This window comes from Coenobita brevimanus, chromosome 28 (assembly GCF_032717465.1).
Source record: "Coenobita brevimanus isolate Jiangsu-jjx chromosome 28, ASM3271746v2, whole genome shotgun sequence".
NCBI classification, from domain to species: domain Eukaryota; kingdom Metazoa; phylum Arthropoda; class Malacostraca; order Decapoda; family Coenobitidae; genus Coenobita; species Coenobita brevimanus.
In genome coordinates, this window is record NC_136981.1 from 9,656,959 (window position 1) to 9,674,959 (window position 18,001).

The 18,001-nt window shown below is 40.3% G+C and overlaps 1 protein-coding gene and 1 pseudogene across 1 annotated transcript in view; one reads left to right on the top strand and one right to left on the bottom strand.

Moving 5' to 3' along the window:
* The first annotated feature begins 7,359 nt into the window (after nucleotides 1–7,359).
* The window catches only part of LOC145394680 (protein argonaute-2-like), an 88,028-nt gene continuing 77,386 nt past the window's right edge, over nucleotides 7,360–18,001 (top strand). Inside the window, exons 1-2 of the mRNA XM_080268456.1 lie at nucleotides 7,360–7,552; nucleotides 10,842–10,981. Of these exons, the coding sequence (XP_080124582.1) occupies nucleotides 7,360–7,552; nucleotides 10,842–10,981 (333 nt within the window). The remainder of the gene's footprint in view (nucleotides 7,553–10,841; nucleotides 10,982–18,001) is intronic.
* On the bottom strand, nucleotides 15,402–15,520 carry LOC145394888 (5S ribosomal RNA; annotated as a pseudogene).

Sequence of the window (18,001 nt, forward strand, 5' to 3'; positions counted from 1 at the left end):
TGTAACTCACCCCCTTTCAAATGTTTTGTGCTAGAATTTATAGATTTAGATTGAAACTTGTACCATTCCTTATACTTTAGTTATCTTTTGCTCTGTTATACAGTACTTTGTGGATATGGTACTTATGTGAAATTTATAGGTAGGGTTCTTTTATGCCTGTGGCTTAAATCTTAGAATATAGAAGCCTTGAATGATAAGTCAAAGGATGTGTGGCCAGTTTAATTGAACACTTTTAGTAATTCTACATATGGTTTTTCATTGTTTTTTGATCTAGTCCACCCTGTTGACTAGTGGGAAGAAGGTTTAAATCCCCCCCCTCCAGAAGAAGGAACCAAAGACCAGGGGCCTGCAAATTGTGTCCTCCAAGAAAAAACAAAAACGAGGTAACAGAGAGCCAAATTCAAGATCCGTTCATTTCAAGATGCCTGGACACACTGCATTTGAAAGACTGGAGATCGTAGGCAATAGGAAACACTGTACAGACAGGGAGACAGTTCCAGAGTTGACCTGTTGCATAGCTACATGAAGGACTGGGAGTAATGGTTAACTCTTGCATTAGAGAGTTGGACAGAAAAGAGATGAGAGTTTGTTGGTAGATGGGTGTTATGTGTGTTTAGATGTGTGTGTATTTTATTAATTTAAAAAATGTTTATTTTACCACAGTTGGAGTTTGAAGGCCTTAGGAAATCAGAGAACTTCACATTGCATTTTCAAGAAAAAAGTCGAGCTTACTTAAGTGACCTGTTTAAAGCTTTGAGTGCCACCACGGGCTCCTGTGTGCCCTTACCGACAAATGCCTTCCAGGTATGTATAATGATTTAATGCCAGTACTGTATTCTGTAGATGGCTTGCTGTTCATGGGATTTTGCCCTTGGAACATATGTTCACATTTCATGGGAAAATTTGAGTTGGGTAATGATGTATATAAAGCTCAGTGGGGAAGATGATGTATGATTCAGCCTCAGTACTTGGGAAACATGTCAACCACTTGGTAGACCAGGACAGAAGAACAGTTTTAGTACTTAATTAGATCAAGTGTAAGATCAGTTAAGAACAGAGTCAGCAGGGGAACTTGACATTGAGTAGGGCTAGAACTACTGCATGACAGATTGTAAGTTAGGCTCTCTTCACACAAGCATGTTTTCACAAGGCAGGAAAATATACTTGGTTTAGAAATGCATGGAGTTCAGTGGAGACCCATCATGCAAAGTGTAAAAAAAAAAAAAAAAAAGAAAAAAAAAAGAAAATCGTGTAGCTTGGCCATCATCACACATCTGCTGTCCCATTAGACTGCTACAGTATAAAAAAAAAAAAAAAAAAAAAAAAAAAAAAAAAAAAAGCCAGATGTGCTGACATTATTCATGTGGTAATGGTTCCCTTTTCCCTTGTTTATCACCCCACTTCAGAACTTTCCTACATATTAATAGCCAGTGACCTCAGTGCAAAGATCCCTTCTGGTTCAGTGTGCGCACACACACACACACACACACACACACACACACACACACTAGTTATGAAAATTATGTGGGGGAGAGTGAGTGTAATCTTGTGGGCCCCGAACCAAATAAATTTGTTCCTGTTTATTGTTTTATTTGGTTGTTGTGGGCCTTCATTATTGTGATAGAGTGGGGACCAGTTAACTGTGATCACAGAGGGTTGACAGGAATAGACTGATGTGAATAAATAAAAGAAAAGGGGAGCTAGAAGGAAGGAGTACAAGTCAGTAAAAAAAAAGAAAGAAAGGAAGTAACATATGATGCAAGTCTGGTTAAATTTAAGTAACTAAAATGCCTTGAAAGGCTTAAGACAGTTTTTAGAGGACTGAAGCACTGTTAAAGAGAGTTAGGAAGCTAAATTATAAAGATTTAGATGAGGCTGTGTATAAATGGTATATACCTACAACATCATTGAGTGGCTGTTGGAGTTAGAGGCATTGAAATTCGAGCTGCTGATGATCATCTGGCAAATCATATGAAATATAGGGGTATCAAGGCCAGTGCTGGAGAGCTATTTTGATATAGAAAACATTATGATTTGAAATTTAAACAACCCAATACATTGTGAGGTTGTTCAAAAATTATTTGCTATAAATCAACTAACCTTCTTCTCCCCCCAGTAGTTAAAGGGGTACCACTGTGTGTGTATGTGTGTATATATAAATATATATATATATATATATATATATATATAGATAGATAGATATATATATATATATGTACACACTTAGTATATACTGTATATATATGCATACAGTAATCCCTTTACGACCCAGACACCCCAATTCCCGGACATTTTGGGCTTGGGATCTGGGACACCAAAAATGGCCAAAAAACATCATAATGCAAAATATAATGTATATATATGTTCATCCCTACTCTAAATTTGCCACGCGATGAAGAACAGCTGTGTTTTGGCACGAAGTTCCAGTAACCTCCACTAGAGTGCCCCTGCATCCTCCCCATTTCCCCTGTACCTACCGTTGTGACTGCATGCTCATTGCCATGGCTGCCCACATTCTCGCTTTTGTGAATAAACTTTAATACCTCGCCACTAGACCACATGGGAATTTACAGTGTTGTGCAGTGTTAAGAAATTAGAATTCGGAGTGCAAAATATTAAGTACAGAGTGCAACACTGGCATGTTGCAACTGGCATGACGCAAGTAAAAACAGTGTGTGCAGCGTTAAACAGTTATAATTCACAGTGCAAAGGATTAAGTGCAGTGCAACACTGGATTACTATACATACTTCAAGTGCACCTTCACCACTGTTAGAGCCATAGAGGAGGCAGGTTAATCTTCGCGATGGCCATAGACGTGTTGTAAGTACCCTGTACACTGCTAAATATTTTCCATACTCACTTCATGTTTCTCATTCTTTAGTTCCATTTCATTTATTTAATGGTTTCTGTTCCTTATTTGTGTGAATAGGGTCTTAAATAGATGCTGTGCATGTCCAGTAGGGAGTTATTTAGGTGGCTTACAAGGTTAGGTTGGGTTGGGGTCTATTAGTACCTGTCCAGGGGCATTTTTCCCAAGTCCCGGACAAGACCAAGTCCCGGACGTTGCTTGGGATCTATTACGTCAGATCTTGGAGGGATTACGTATATGTATGTATGTATACACTAGCAGGGGTACCCGGCATTGCCCAGGCCAAAAAGGTGAATATTCTAATCCTATTTGTTCTAGTTCAGTCTTTCATTCTACTACAAAAATGCCATGTACCTCCTATACTTTTGAAGAGAGATTATAAGAAGTCCAGGAACTTTCTGTTCAGCTTTCTTAGACTTACACACAGTATTTCTGCGCACATGTTTACTATTATCGGTGACCTCAAATGACCTTGGAGGTTAGCCTCACTTAGCATGTGTCCGAACTGGAGGTCATGTGAGTCTCCATGCCAAGAATTGGGCAGCTGGGTCCAGTTGTTCAAGTGAGGGTTACTGGTGACCTCAAATGACCTCGGAGGTCAACCTCACACAGCCTGTGTCCACTCTGGAGGTCATGTAGGTCTCCATGCCAAAAATTGGGCTGCAGGGGTACCCGGCATTGCCCGGGCCAAAAAGGCAAACACTCAACTTGTGACCCCAGGTGACCCAGATCTTAATTTTGACCTCCCTAAAACCATGCTTGGGTCACCTTGATTCAGAATATATGTGGGTTTGGGGGTCTCTGGCCCTTGGTTTGGGTGTGATTGAAGGACAGACAAACATTGTGGCTTTCTTATATACAGTGTACAGATACTGTATACTGAATACTGTACACATATATATATATATATATATATATATGTACACACAGTACCCCTGCATCTAGTACGAGTTTGTCCAGTACTATTATTGTCTAGTACGGTCAGCAAGAAAATAAAATAATTTATTACTGAAGTATAGATTTGTTGGGCTAGTACGGATTTGCTGCGCAATGTGGGCCAAATCCGAGGAGTTCTTCTCTAGTACTGACGTGCTGTGTCCAATACTATTACCTGCGCGCACGGGGAAAGTTGGCCAACACCGAGGAACGTTTCCCTAGTATTGCTGCGCCAGTCCAGTACACCTTCCTCGTGACTTGTGACAAGTGCCAGTCAAATGGCAGTATTGCACTGCCCTCTGATGACAAAGACGACAATGTGTCAGTGTGTGACTATGAGGGATTTATGAGGGAGGGTGAGGCAGAGAGGCTTCCTCAGGATCCTGAAGGCCCTCCTCCAGGGAGTCAGTAGGATCTCCTATAGCCTCAGAAACCCCTCCCCCTTCCCCCTCCAAACCCATCATCACTCACCTTAAAGGCTGGTAAAATCTTAGTTGTGTCAAAATGTACTTCAGTTGAATTTTAGGGGGACTTTTTCAAGGCTTGTCCGACATTATTCATTTTTCTCACAAGGTATGTTGTTTGTCCAGTACAGATTTAGTCCAGTATGGTAGTACTGTCTGACAAAAATATCTTACTGGATATGAGGGTACGGTATATATATGCACTTGCATATATATATATATATATATATATATACAGTAGAACCTCTCTCATTCGGACTGTATGGGGGGAAGGGTTGTCCGAATTAGCAGATTGTCCGGACCATCAGGGTAATCTCCAGTTCATACCAAAAACTATCTACATATGGTATGTTGTTTGTTAATTATTAACATATGTGGCATATGTCAACCCTACGTAATTGCAAAGGATGAAAGGATACTAAAATAACCAAACTAATCATGTACGATAGTTTTGTATTGCATAATTTACATGTAAGCCCATGACAAGAAACTAGCCTCCATTTTAAATTGTAGTAAGTGACTAAGGCCCGTGTAGACAAAAAAATAAATTAATTAACTGTAATATTTGGAATAAAAATAAAACTTATGTAGGCAAAAAATACATTGTCATCTTTGGCATATTGATAACACCCATATGGGCAAGAAGCTAATGTTTGATGTACAAGTAAAGCACATTTAAGTACAAAAAACAACCTACAGTAATCACTAAACCCTGCAGAATATTCTGACCCATTTTTATGTAAGCAAACTCCTCCTTTTAACACCTTTATTCATTGCAGAAGCTACACTTGCATTAAGGGGGATGGTAAGGAGGATTAACTTTTGAAATACAGCCTAAAAATATAAATGGTTGGTGAACTAGTTGATGGAACGAATGCTAGCATGTGTTTAAACAGGCACCCATGTTGCGGCCTAGCGTGATCCGAGACCAAATGAATGACGATCGCTTTCCACGCCGATACTGAAAATGACTTTAGAATTACTTTCAACATATTTTTGGAGCTTATTATTTTTAAATTTTGTCCGAATTAACAGAAATCCGGATTAAAGGGGTCCGGACCAAAGAGGTTCTACTGTATATATATATATATATATATATATATATATAAAACTTCAATAGACCGGAATTTGCTTTTATTGGACTCGAGGAGCTACTGGACTAAATTCCTATATATTGGAAAAAGTCCAGTAAAGCCAGCAGCAGTCCGGACTGCCTGACTACTTCAGCTATGTTCACCACAATAAGGTAAATAAAAGACATGCTTATCAGTGTACAGTACAGTATTCTTATATATATTGTACCATTTGATTAATGTAGTGAAGTTATAACACTACAGTACTGGAATAATAGTCAAAACAGTTTGAAAACCGTTCATGTGATCTGGACTAATGTCTTATATACTGGAAAAAGTCTGGATTAGCAGGAGGAAGTCTGGATGTCGCTTTTATCAGAATTTCGCATTTTTCGGAATGGCTTGGGCCCGAATTAGGGTAGTCCATTATAGTGAGATCTTACTGTATATATATATATATATATATATATATATATATATATATATATATATATATATACAGTATATCATCATCATCATCATCATCAGCTGTTTGAGTATCCACTGAAGGACCGGCCTATCCCAACTGAAGTTGGGACAATACAGCCAATGTATCTCTACCAAGTGGCTTAGGCTGTCTGGTAGAGATTGTATGTAGGGTGAGAAGTGCTTGTAAGTGTAGCTGTAGTGTTGGAGTGGTTTTGGATATGTGTGTGTAGTCTGTGAACCAAGTGTAATCGGCCCGCACAAGCCGACTGGGTGCAAGCATACCTTATAGTAAGTGACACTGGTTCAACCACAGCACCCTTTGTGTCCGCCAATGCAGTACGTGGCCGGGTGAATACTCCCAAAGTTTATTACCCTGGCGGGGCGCGAACCCTGGCTCACCCGTGTACGAAACACACACTCTACCACTGTACTACAGAGGCTCCATATATATATATATATATATATATATATATATATATATATATATATATAGATAGATAGATATATATATATGTATATATATATATATATATATATATATATATATATATATATATATATATATATATATATATGTTTTGTTATATTATAAAGAGAAGGAAGTTCTGTGATCTGAAGCACCAGTCATTGATTTGAATCTTCAAGAGGAAGCTTGAGACTTCAACACGCATGCACGTAGTGTTACGGGTTTATGCACTTGGTCAAGTTTGTAAGCAACACTATAGAAAAATTGTTAGATGGAATTGCACCATATTTATAGTAATGATTGAAAACCATAATAAAAAAAAAAAAAATCATAGGTTGAAGACAAGATCATCTCAGTTTTGATCTGGTTTTGACCAAACATGGTTGAGGGTCAGAAAGGATGGAGTGATTGAGCATTGGAAACAGTTGGGCATTGGTAACGGTCACAGGACAAGAACAAAAGTACAGCCCTTTTAATTGTGTCATTTTTGTTTGATTTGATGCAAATGTTGTAGATAGGTTCTAGTTCAGCCAGTGAAGTGATTCTCTTGTAGTAATAAGAGGTGGCAAGTCATGATCAAAATAAACACTCTGTGTTCGACTGTGGCCAAAGTTGATGGAAGGATTGAAGGTCAGGCATAATGAAGTACAGTAATCCAACTTTGAGAGGAGTTGGTCAGAGGGCAAAATCAGAGGTGTGGCCCTAGACTGGTTGTAGGGTGGAGGTGTTGCATTGTCAAGAGTGCACTTTCTTGTATTTCATTTCATGGCACCAGGGATGTAGCCAGTTACATGCCCATAATTGATCTGGACTGTCAGCCTAGACAGGGATCAGCTGTTACTGTACCCACCTCATCACTTAGTGGTTGTTAGGTTTAGATAATGATGTTAGAAATTATTATTATTTTTTTTTACAATGGATGCATGGATTTTTTTTTTTTTTTTTTTTTAATGAGATGCTGTTTTTTTTCCTGTAGTGCATCAACTTATGAAGCACTGGAAAATTAACTTAGTAAATTGAAGGTCTAATGTCCACGTTTCATAGAAAGTCCCAATTGTATTCCATTTTTAATTTTCCCTTAGATGTTGGAGGTAATGTTTCGCCACTATCGCTCATTGAAGTATGAGTTGGTTGGTCGACGTAGCTTCTACTCAGTGAGTGGAGAGTTTGGTGCGTGCTGTCCCATTAGCCATGACAAAGAAGGAGTTGTTGGTTTCTTTGGATCCATGCGCCCTGCTGCGTGGAAAGATGGCTCTCTTCTTCTTAACATAGATGGTAAGCAAAAATGTTAATGTTTCCCAACAGTACTGCATAAAGAAATTTAGATTTCTATAATAATAAAGGTGAGTGTTTGTATGTTTGTTACCTATAAGCTCGCCTCCCTTAGGGTCTGCCCCACATATGATACATATTCTGAATCAGCATGATCCAGGGAGTGTTTTGGTTTATAATTTATCGGGATTAATTGTATGTTGAAAAGTAACTTTAGGTTTATTGGCCGAAGGCCCAATCAGCCCTCCATAGGAGCTAGCTGAAAAAGACCGCCTGGAGGGTGGACCTTTTCGGCTAGTCATTCATTTAGTTTATGAGGGCACTAACATGCTTTTATGCATCAGCCTACTGTAGAGTAGTTTAGATATTTGTATGCATATTATTTTTTTAGATTCTATACCGGTAGTCAAAATTGCCTTTTTGTTACACTCCTACAAAACTTGAGTGGCACTATGAATTTTGATGTGTTATATAGATTTAGAAAAAAAGTCATTGCATAATAATACTTGATAACAATTCTAACGTATAGAAGTGAAGCTTGGACCTTGTTGGAAGGACACAAGTCAAGAGTGACAGCAGTGGAAGTGAATTATTTGAGGAAGCATGTGGAGTTACAGGCAAACCCTGATTTAACAGTGCAACTAGTTAAGTAAAAACCCATCGCTAGGCGGGGTATTGTATCTCAGGGTAGATATAACATGTAGAGAGATGCGTTTTTGAGCCTTGGGTTTTGTCCCCCTTCCTCCCCACCAAGTCCCAAACCCACCCAGATGAGTCCAAAAACAAGTTTATAGGCAATTTAAATGGCCCAACAACTGTAAAGGAAGCTAGCCTAAGCCTAAAACCAGTGCCTGTCTTGCTTGTACCCGGTTGAGGTCACTGGAAAATGTGATCTCCGACTCGTAGTCAAACTCGGTAGAGAAGCAGCAGGATTGTTTACAGTCCCACCATCAGACTGTCCCGGGACAATGTAATAAACATGTTATGCACAATAATAATGTATGAATGATGCAGAATCTTCCAAGGTGCAAAGTGTTGTGATGGGGAATGTGATCGATGATGCAATCAGGATAGCCTTTACAGTGGCCCCTATTCATATCGTTTTAGTTGCTGTTCTGGTTGCAGGGCTCCTTTATTTTTTTCTCTCTTATTTTCCAACATTTATTTAGAAATTTCATTCAAATCATTTTGCCTTGAACAGCCCAAATGTAAACACATAATTATCGATCGATGATGCAATTCAGATAGCCATTTCAACGGCCCCTCTTTATGTAGTTTTAGTTGCTGTTCTGGTTGCTGAGCTCCTTTAGTTTCTTCTCTCATATTTTCCAACATTTATTTAGAAGTTCCTTTGTATTTTCAAAACATTTTTGCATGAACAGCTGGAATATAAAAGTGATTTATCGATGTCACAGTTTTCATCAATGCATGAAGTATATATTTACTCTTTAAGGCTTTCATAATTTTTGATATTTATATAAAATTGTTATTAGTTATTCCATGATAGGTTAGATTTTTAGTAGTCAAACACGAAATATTCTTTTTTAAGTCGCTTAGTTGTCAACACTGTTTTGTACTTCATAAGATGGGCGAGAATCCATATCCAAAATGACAGTGTTCACTCCACCCATGACTAAAACACATTAATTTACCAGTACAGTAAGTCTAAAAACAGTTTATAAATCAACCTAAACACAAAATTTAAGTCTAAAATATCATCAATTGGTAAAAAAAAAAAAAATAGAAACCCATCACAAAACCAGGGGTAGCCCTACGATAGGTGGGGTGGGGTGGTATTTCTACCCCCATCACTATTCAGGGGTATTGCATCTTGGAGCATCATAAATTAGGGTTTGCCTGTACATAGAGAGACAGACTGACAAATGAGGAAGTGAATGGAGCATTGTGGTGTGGATGTGGATGTTACAGAAAACGTTAGGAGAAATACACTAAGGTGGTTTGGCCATGTGGAGAAGATGGAGAGCGAGAGACTAACAAGGGGAGTGTATGTGAGTGAGTTGGAGGGAGGGGAGAGGGAGGGGGAGGCTGAGCGGGAGATAGAGGGATGGAGTGAGAGGTGTATGAGAGAGGGTGATGAGAGCTGGGAGGAGGACAATGAAGTGGCGAGAGACAGGGAGACATGGAGGTGATCTGTTTGTGGCCACCCTTTATGGGATTAAGGCATCTGGCAATAGATAGATACTGTATAGATTTCCCCCAAGGTCTGCAGAAAAGGTCTGCTAGTGCACACTTTAACATATGGGTGTGTGACTTTGATGTAGCATGAGAATGATAGAATGATTGGTTAGGGGCAAGAGGGGTGGAAATGGGATCATTGAGGAATGTGTGTGGGGTGTACTGAGTACCATATATAGGATGAGGTATGATTTAGATGTGTTTACAACAAGGTTGAAGAGAATATTGTTAGATGATTTAATCAGTGAAGAGACTGAATGCAAATAGGATGGTGAAAAAGCCATGTCTGAAAGAATTTGAAAGCTGGAGGAAGTGTTGTTGGTAAATGTGGATGAATGTGGCCATTGAGTGGGTAAGAGAGATATGGAAGTTGATTGATGGGGTTTGGAGATTGATGGGATTGAGTTGGTTGAAGGAGTCATTTACAAAAAAAAAAAAAAAAACACAACAAGGGTTTGGTATCCTTTATATAACTTTAATCGACATATCAGCTCTGTTTGGCAGAAAATGTGAAATGTGTGTACAGTATACAGAAAAATACTTCTCCAAAATATTTGCACATGGTTCGTCCTGTGAGGTAAACCCAAGATTCCAGGGGCTTGCATGGTGCTTGAATGAGTGTCTGGTCCATTTGCATTGGCATGTTGTTGATAGTTTTCCTCTTATGCTCTCTCTTTCCTTGATTTCTGGTCACTACCTCACCTCATATTTAGGTGGGAAAAGAGGTTATTCTTAATTGCTTGTACTGTAATTATGATTTACTAATGCATAGCCTAACCTCTTTTCCTGGGATATCCTTAAGTCATCCTCCGTTATTGTTGTTGTCAGATATTCAGCAATGACCCAGTGCATAAATAACAGGATTGGTGTCAGTTCTCATGTTCATTTTACCCACCTCAAACACTCCTGGGCATCCATTACCTCATCTGGTCCCCAAAACATATTTCTTTTCCTCACTGTCCCATGTAATTTTGGTTAAGCAAGTATGTGTCTCTTTTTCTCTTTGCTTTTACTAGGTTTTATGTTTTAATTTTTCAGTGGATTCTCCTGCTGAGTTAATTATTAATGTTTGCCTTAATGTCTCGTTTGGTTATAGTTTCCCACACTGCATTTTACAAGGAGCAGCAACTTCTGGATTTTGTTTTGAACCTGCTGAACCTGCAGCCACGAGATCTAGATAAACCCCTGCAGCCAAAGCTGCGACTCAAGTTGCAGCGAGAGATGGTAGGCCTACAGGTAAGAACAGGAGCTTATTCAAAAAGTTTGCATTTCCTGTTTAAATTATTTGTAAATACAAAAGTGAGTATTTAACTTTTTTAGATATTAGCTTTTAATTAATTTCCATCCAAAATTGATGCTAAGGCGTGCTTCCTTATGGTATCACGGTGGTATATACCACCGGGATTAGCCTTTCCCATCTGCCACTGTGCATCTAACAGAGATCACAAACCACAAGTCAGATGAAAGCACCCATTCGCCTCTGCACTGAATGCCCAAAGTTGCCTGGCTACCGGGAGTTGTTTCCCAACAGCCAACGTGCATGTAAGACAGACTACAAGCCACAAGTCAGGTGAAAGCGCCCGTCCACCTCATGACAGCAGGGTGAAAATCCTGCGCAGAGCCTCGCTTCTCCCCCCTTCCTGTCCCACCTCCATACCCTCCCATGCTCCCCGCCTTGCCAGCCAGGCCTCCTGGCTCCCCCCTCACTCCCTCAATCCCTTCCCTCCTTTGCACTGAAAGCACTGACCCTCGACTATTCAAAGTTTTTGGCAATTTATTCGAATACTACTGGACTCATCAAAACTCCACGAAATCCATGAGAAACTTCATGAATTCTGCATCTAGACATAAGCTCAACTCTTGCAAGGTGCAGTCAAAATTTTGTGCTAGGATGGTGGGAAGATATATGAAAAGTTTTACTCTTGGACACCATTTATTCTCACTGTAGTTTTGTTATTTTACTCATCAGTTCTCTGTGTTTTATTAGCTTATCTTATAAACACTAGTGAAGATGACAGTATACCATTTATACCAATATAACCAATTTCTGGTGGCATATCTGGCCGTGGATTTGTGTGTTTGTGTGTATTTACCCAGTTGTATTTACCTAGTTGTGATATACAGGAAGTGAGCTATGCTCGTGAGGTCCCGTCTCTTTTTCTCATTAAGTCAAATTTTGTTTTGAACTCGTTTAAGTTTTTAGACTGGACGATCTCTTTGTCCAGGCTGTTCCACAGGTCTATGCATCTATATGGAAAGCTATATTTCTTGATATCCTTCAAACAACTTGGCTTTTTCAGTTTCATTCCATGTCCTCTTGTTACTCTCCCATCCCATACAAACAGATTCATTCATTCATTCATTGCCAGACACCATGTATCCCAAACGGGGTGGCCAAGGGCTTAGAGTTAATTGTTTTACAGGGAGGGGCACTAATCCTTCACCAACCCCACTTGACACGTAGGGATGCCAACAGCATCTGGTGTTCCCAGGCGGTCACCCATCCAAGTACTAACCAGACCCAACGTTACTTAATTATTATAAATTTTATCTAGTCCCATCATGGCCCTGAACACTGTATTCATGACACCCATCTCTCTCCATTCTTCTAGGGAAGGCAGGTCCATCTTTTCCAGCCTCTCTGTAAGACAGATCTGCCAGGCTGGGGACCATCTTGGTTGCTGTTCTTTGTTTTCTCTTGATCTTAATTATATCATTCTTCTTGTGTGGGGACCATGCTACTGCTGCATATGCCAACCTGGGGCGGATCATGGCCTCTATCAATATTTTCTTCATTTCCTCATCCATGTAATGGAATGCCACTCATATGTTAGACAAGAGATTGTACGTCTCTCTAATTGTCTTATTAATGTGTTTTTCCGGTGACAAACTATCCTGGACCAGCACTCCCAAATCTTTCTCTTCTCTCATTTTCTTGATTGGTTCATTACCCATCATATAATTCAGTGATAGCCTCTTGGCATTCTTACCCATTTCCAATATTTTACATTTTTTTGCGTTAAATTTCATTTCCCACATCTGACTCCAATTTTGGATCCTATTCAGGTCTTCTTGCAGCATTTTATAGTCTTCCTCGACTTCTACTCTCCTCAAGAGCTTTGCATCATCAGCAAACAAACTTGCATAAGTGTTCATTCCATCTACCCCATCATTTACGTAAATCAGGAACATTACTGGCGCTAACACCGAGCCCTGTGGGACTCCACTTGTTACATCCCTCCATCTGGATGTCTTGTCCTTTATTACTGTCCTCATTTGTCTGTCACTCAAAAAGTCTGTCATCCACTCTAAGAGGTTCCCCTTCAGTCCTCGTACGTGTTCCAGGTTTCACATTAGTTGCTTGTGGGGTACCTTGTCAAAGGCTTCTCCAGATCTAAATACACACAATCCACCCAACTATCTCTCTCCTTTCACACGTCTATCACTCATCCATGCCTTCTTACATATCTCCAGCAAGCACTTCATTCTGCTTTCTCCACTACACTTAATCATCTCTGCATGCACCTCATCAACCCCAGCTGCATTCCCATTTTTCAGCCACTTCACAGCACTCTTCACTTGTGCAAGTGTCACGTTTCCTGGCACTGCATTCCATCTCTGCACACCCCCAAAGCCAATCATATTTACAGTGGCTCTGTTCTCTCTATGCCACTCATCAGGCTTTCAAAATATTCATTCCTTCTGGTCCTTACTTCATCCCCATGAGTTAATAATCTACCACCTACATCCTTCACACCTTTGCATTTTCTTCCGGTGTCACTTCTACATTTCTGCACCACTATCCACAGTTACTTCCTATTTTCAGAGTAATTTGCATTAATTTTTCTTCCTAGATCATCATTTACCTCCTTGTTTTTCCTCTTCACTAGTCTCTGTGTGATTCTTTGCTTTCAATATTTTTAGTTCTTATCTCAATTGAACCTCTGTTCTTTAATCACTCTAGCCACTTCTTCCACTTTTCCTCCATTGCTCTTTTAACCTCTTCATGCTACTGTACCATGCCATACCTTTCATTGTTGTTACTCTTGCCACACCACACACTGTTTTAGCATTCCTAACTAAGCATTCCCTGTATGCATTCCACAGGCTGTCCAAATCCATTTCATTCCAATTCACTGATTCCAACTCTTTCCCTACTATAGTCCTGTATTCATCTGCCATTTCTTTGATCCTCGGCTTCTCGACTTCAGTCTTTCTCCCTGACTGCTCCTTTCTCTCCTGGTCCACCTCACTCCTCTCAGTTTGATCTTGCTTACCACAGTCATGTGATCTGACAGAGCTCCACATCGTCCTCTCATGGCCCTCGTATCAGCAACCATTCCCATTATTGACCTCCCTACAAGCACATAATCAGCCAGGCTCCTTTCAACACGATCCCCATTCCCTCTATACCACGTATACTGTATTTATGTGCATTTTTTTGTTTGAAATACGAGTTACAAATGCACAACCTGCTTTCCTGACGCATATCCTTCTGTCCCTTCCCATTATCAATTCCTCCTGTTACGCCATTACAACCCATTACATTATCTTCAGGACCAGTGCCTACTCGTCCATTCATATTGCCCATTGTGATTACTCTATAGCTTGTGGGCATTTCTCCCACTCTTTCGTCTAGCTCATCCCAAAACCTGTCTTTCCCTCGCTCCTGTCCTCACGTGATGCATATGCTACAATCACAGCCACTTTCATCTTCTCAGACTTGAACTTCACATACATACACCTCGAGCTGACACAGTTATAATCTCTCATTCCACTCTGCTACACCTAGTTCATTCATCAACAAAGCAACACCTTCCTTGGGGGAAGCGGTGGCTGAATCGGTAGAGAGGCAGCCTGCAGTCCTGATGGGCCCAGGTTCGAATCCTGGCTGGGGCAGGGAACAGTTTAAGGATTTGAATTTCATAAAAGGCAGACTTTCCTGATCTACCAGATGACCTGCCGACATGTTGTAAAAATACCCCCGCTAATACCAATACACCAGTCCTGTATGAGACAGCCCTTGCATGTATTCAGTATGGACGGTGGGTGTTAGCACCGGAGTGGTGACATGTGGAGGTGTAGGAGGACTACTGGGCCTTGGGATAGGCAACTGCCCCCAAGATATAGGCCCTGAAGCCTATTCCCAGAGTCGGACACATTTAAAAAAAAAAAAAAAAAAAAAAATCTTCGTCCATTCATGCCCGATCTTACACATTTCACTAGGGTTGGCATTGATTGAATCAAATTGATTTAATCATGTGATTAAATCATTGATTTTTCTGCAAAAAAATTATGATTCTTTTTTTTTTAACTAAAAGTTAACAAAAATAAAATCTGAAGGTTTATAAAAGTTGTGTAGTGTATAACTTTGTGTTGGCATTCATTTATTCAGATACTGAAGCATTAAGTTAGCAGATTTTGGAGAATGGTGCCATTACACTTTACTACATGTATGACAGAAATTTTTTTTTTACATTTGTGTAACTATGTATTGAGACTATTTGTACATATGAAATAATGAGCCATAAATCATTCATTCATTCATTCATTGCCAGACGCCATGTATCCCAGATGGGGTGGACAAGGGCTTAGAGAAAATTGTTTTACAGGGAGGGGCACTAATCCTCCACCAACCCCACTTGACACGTAGGGATGCCAACAGCATCTGGTGTTCCCAGGCGGTCACCAATCCAAGTACTAACCAGACCCAATGTTGCTTAACTTCGCTGATCGGACGGGAAGCGGTGTACTCAACGTGGTCTATCTATCTATCTATCTATTGCCAGACGCCTCAATCCCGTTTGGGGTGGCCACAAACAAATTGCCTCCAAGTCGTCCTGTCCCCCTCCATTTCACTCCCCTGCTCCCAACTCACACCCCCCTCTCTCATATACCTCTCCACCCCATCCCTCCATCTCATCCTCGGCCTCCCCCTCCCTCTTCCCCCCTCCACCTCACTCACATACACTCTCTTCGTCAGTCTTTCACCCTCCATCCTCTCCACATGGCCAAACCACCTCAGTGTGTTCCTCATAATGCGTCCTATCACATCCACATCCACACCACAACGCTCCTTTATATCCTCATTCGTCAGCCTGTCTCTCCACGTGACTCCACAGGCACCTCTTAAATAACCCATTTCCACTGCTCTCACTCTTGACTTGTGTCCTTCCAACAATGTCCAAGCTTCACTTCTGTACGTTAGAGTTGGTATCACAATACTATCATGTAGTAACTTTTTCACTTCCATGCTCACTTCCCTGTTTCTTATCACTGCTTTCAAGGAACCAGCAACCTTTCTTCCCTGCTGTACCCTTTCAAGCACTTCACCCTCCAAACCTCCATCAAAGACCATCACTTTACTCTTCCCTACATTCACCTTTAGGTTCCGTTTCTTACACACTCTCTCAAACTCATCCACCAAGCCTTGCAGCTCCCCTTCGTCTTCACTCAACAACACAGTATCATCTGCAAACAACAGTACAGGGAGTTTCCAAACACTATCCTCTCTCACCAGGGCCACTCCAACATCCACTACCCTACCTTGTACCTCTTTTATTACCCCATCCATGTACAGATTGAACAACCATGGAGACATGACACATCCCTGTTTCAACCCAACTTTCAAAGAGAAAAATTCACTTAGTTCACCATCCACACGCACTGCAGCCTTCGCACCATCGTACATACTCTTCACAGCATTCAACAACTTCCCATCTACTCCATATATTCTTAACACTTTCCACAATCCTTGTCTATCCACCCTGTCATATGCTTTCTCCAAATCCATGAAAGCTGCATACAACAACTTTCCCTTCTCTAGAAACTTTTCCACTAAAGATCTAAGAATGAATATCTGATCTACACAACCTCTTCCCTTCCTAAAGCCTCCCTGTTCTTCTCCAACTAATTTCTCTGTTCTTTCTCTAACTCTGTCTATAAGTATCCTACCATACACTTTTCCTATTATACTAAGAAGACAAATGCCCCTATGATTACCACACATCTCTTTTTCCCCTTTTCCTTTGTACAAGGGAATAATTATACCTGACTTCCAATCCTCCGGGACTCTACCTTCCTCCCAGGCCAATCTGCACATCTTCCACATCCATTCTACTACTATCTATCCCACATGCTTCAGCATTTCACCACACACTCCATCAATTCTTGAGGCTTTCCCCGATTTAACTTTCTTCATTGCATCCACAACTTCTATCCTACTGATTTCTTCCTGTCTTCTCACCTCCCTCCTTCTCCCAGCCATTCCCCAGCCACTTATACTCACATTACTTCCATCCTCTACGTTCAACAATTCCTTAAAGTGTTCTCTCCATCTGCTCACTTTTTCTCCCTTCTCCACTAGTAATCTACCATTTTTATCTTTCACTCCCCTGCTAACTTCACTTCCACCCTGTCTTACTCTTTTCACTTCTCTCCAGAACATTTTCTTACAGTCCCTCCACTTTACACTCAAATTCCTTCCAAATTCCTCATCCACTCTCTTCTTACTCTCTCTTACTAATCTTTTCACCTCTCTCTTTCTTTCCACTTATAACTCTCTCTTTCGCCTCTCAACTTCTTCCACGCCCCTATTTCTCATCCATTCATTGTATGCTTTCTTCTTTTGTGCCACAGCCTGTTTCACCTCTTCAGTCCACCACGCTGTTCCTTGCACCCCCCTCCGTCTTCTCTTCCTTCCACACACCACATGGTATGGCCAATATATCAATATATTGTAGCTAATACAATGACTAGTGTGGTTCAGGCCAAAACTTTCTCCAGTTTCTCAGGAGTTTGTCCTAACTTTGCAGTCAATATTTCAAAAACCAAAGCTTTAAGACTAGGTTACTTAACGCCATGTCATAATATCGGCTAAAGATTTTTCTGTGTGGTAATATAATCAGCTTTGGAATATGCTGTCTTGATTACCACTGGCAACTCAGCCTTAACCAGGAGTGTACAGAGAGGACTTGGACAGGTATGTATCTGGAATCTGGGCAGTGGCTTGCTGCCTGAACCATCAGTGGATAGACAGGACATGAAGTTAACAGTATTCAGTATACTGCTTTTGAAATACCAGCTGTATAATAAACAGAAAATCAAATAAATTTAAAAATCAAATAAATCAAATAAATTAAAAAAAAAAATGATTTTTTATTATTTTATTAAAAAAAAAAAAAAAAAGTCAGTTATTTTTTTATTTAGTCAATCCTCGTAAATCACGTGTTCATAAATCACGGCTAAGTGGCTGTC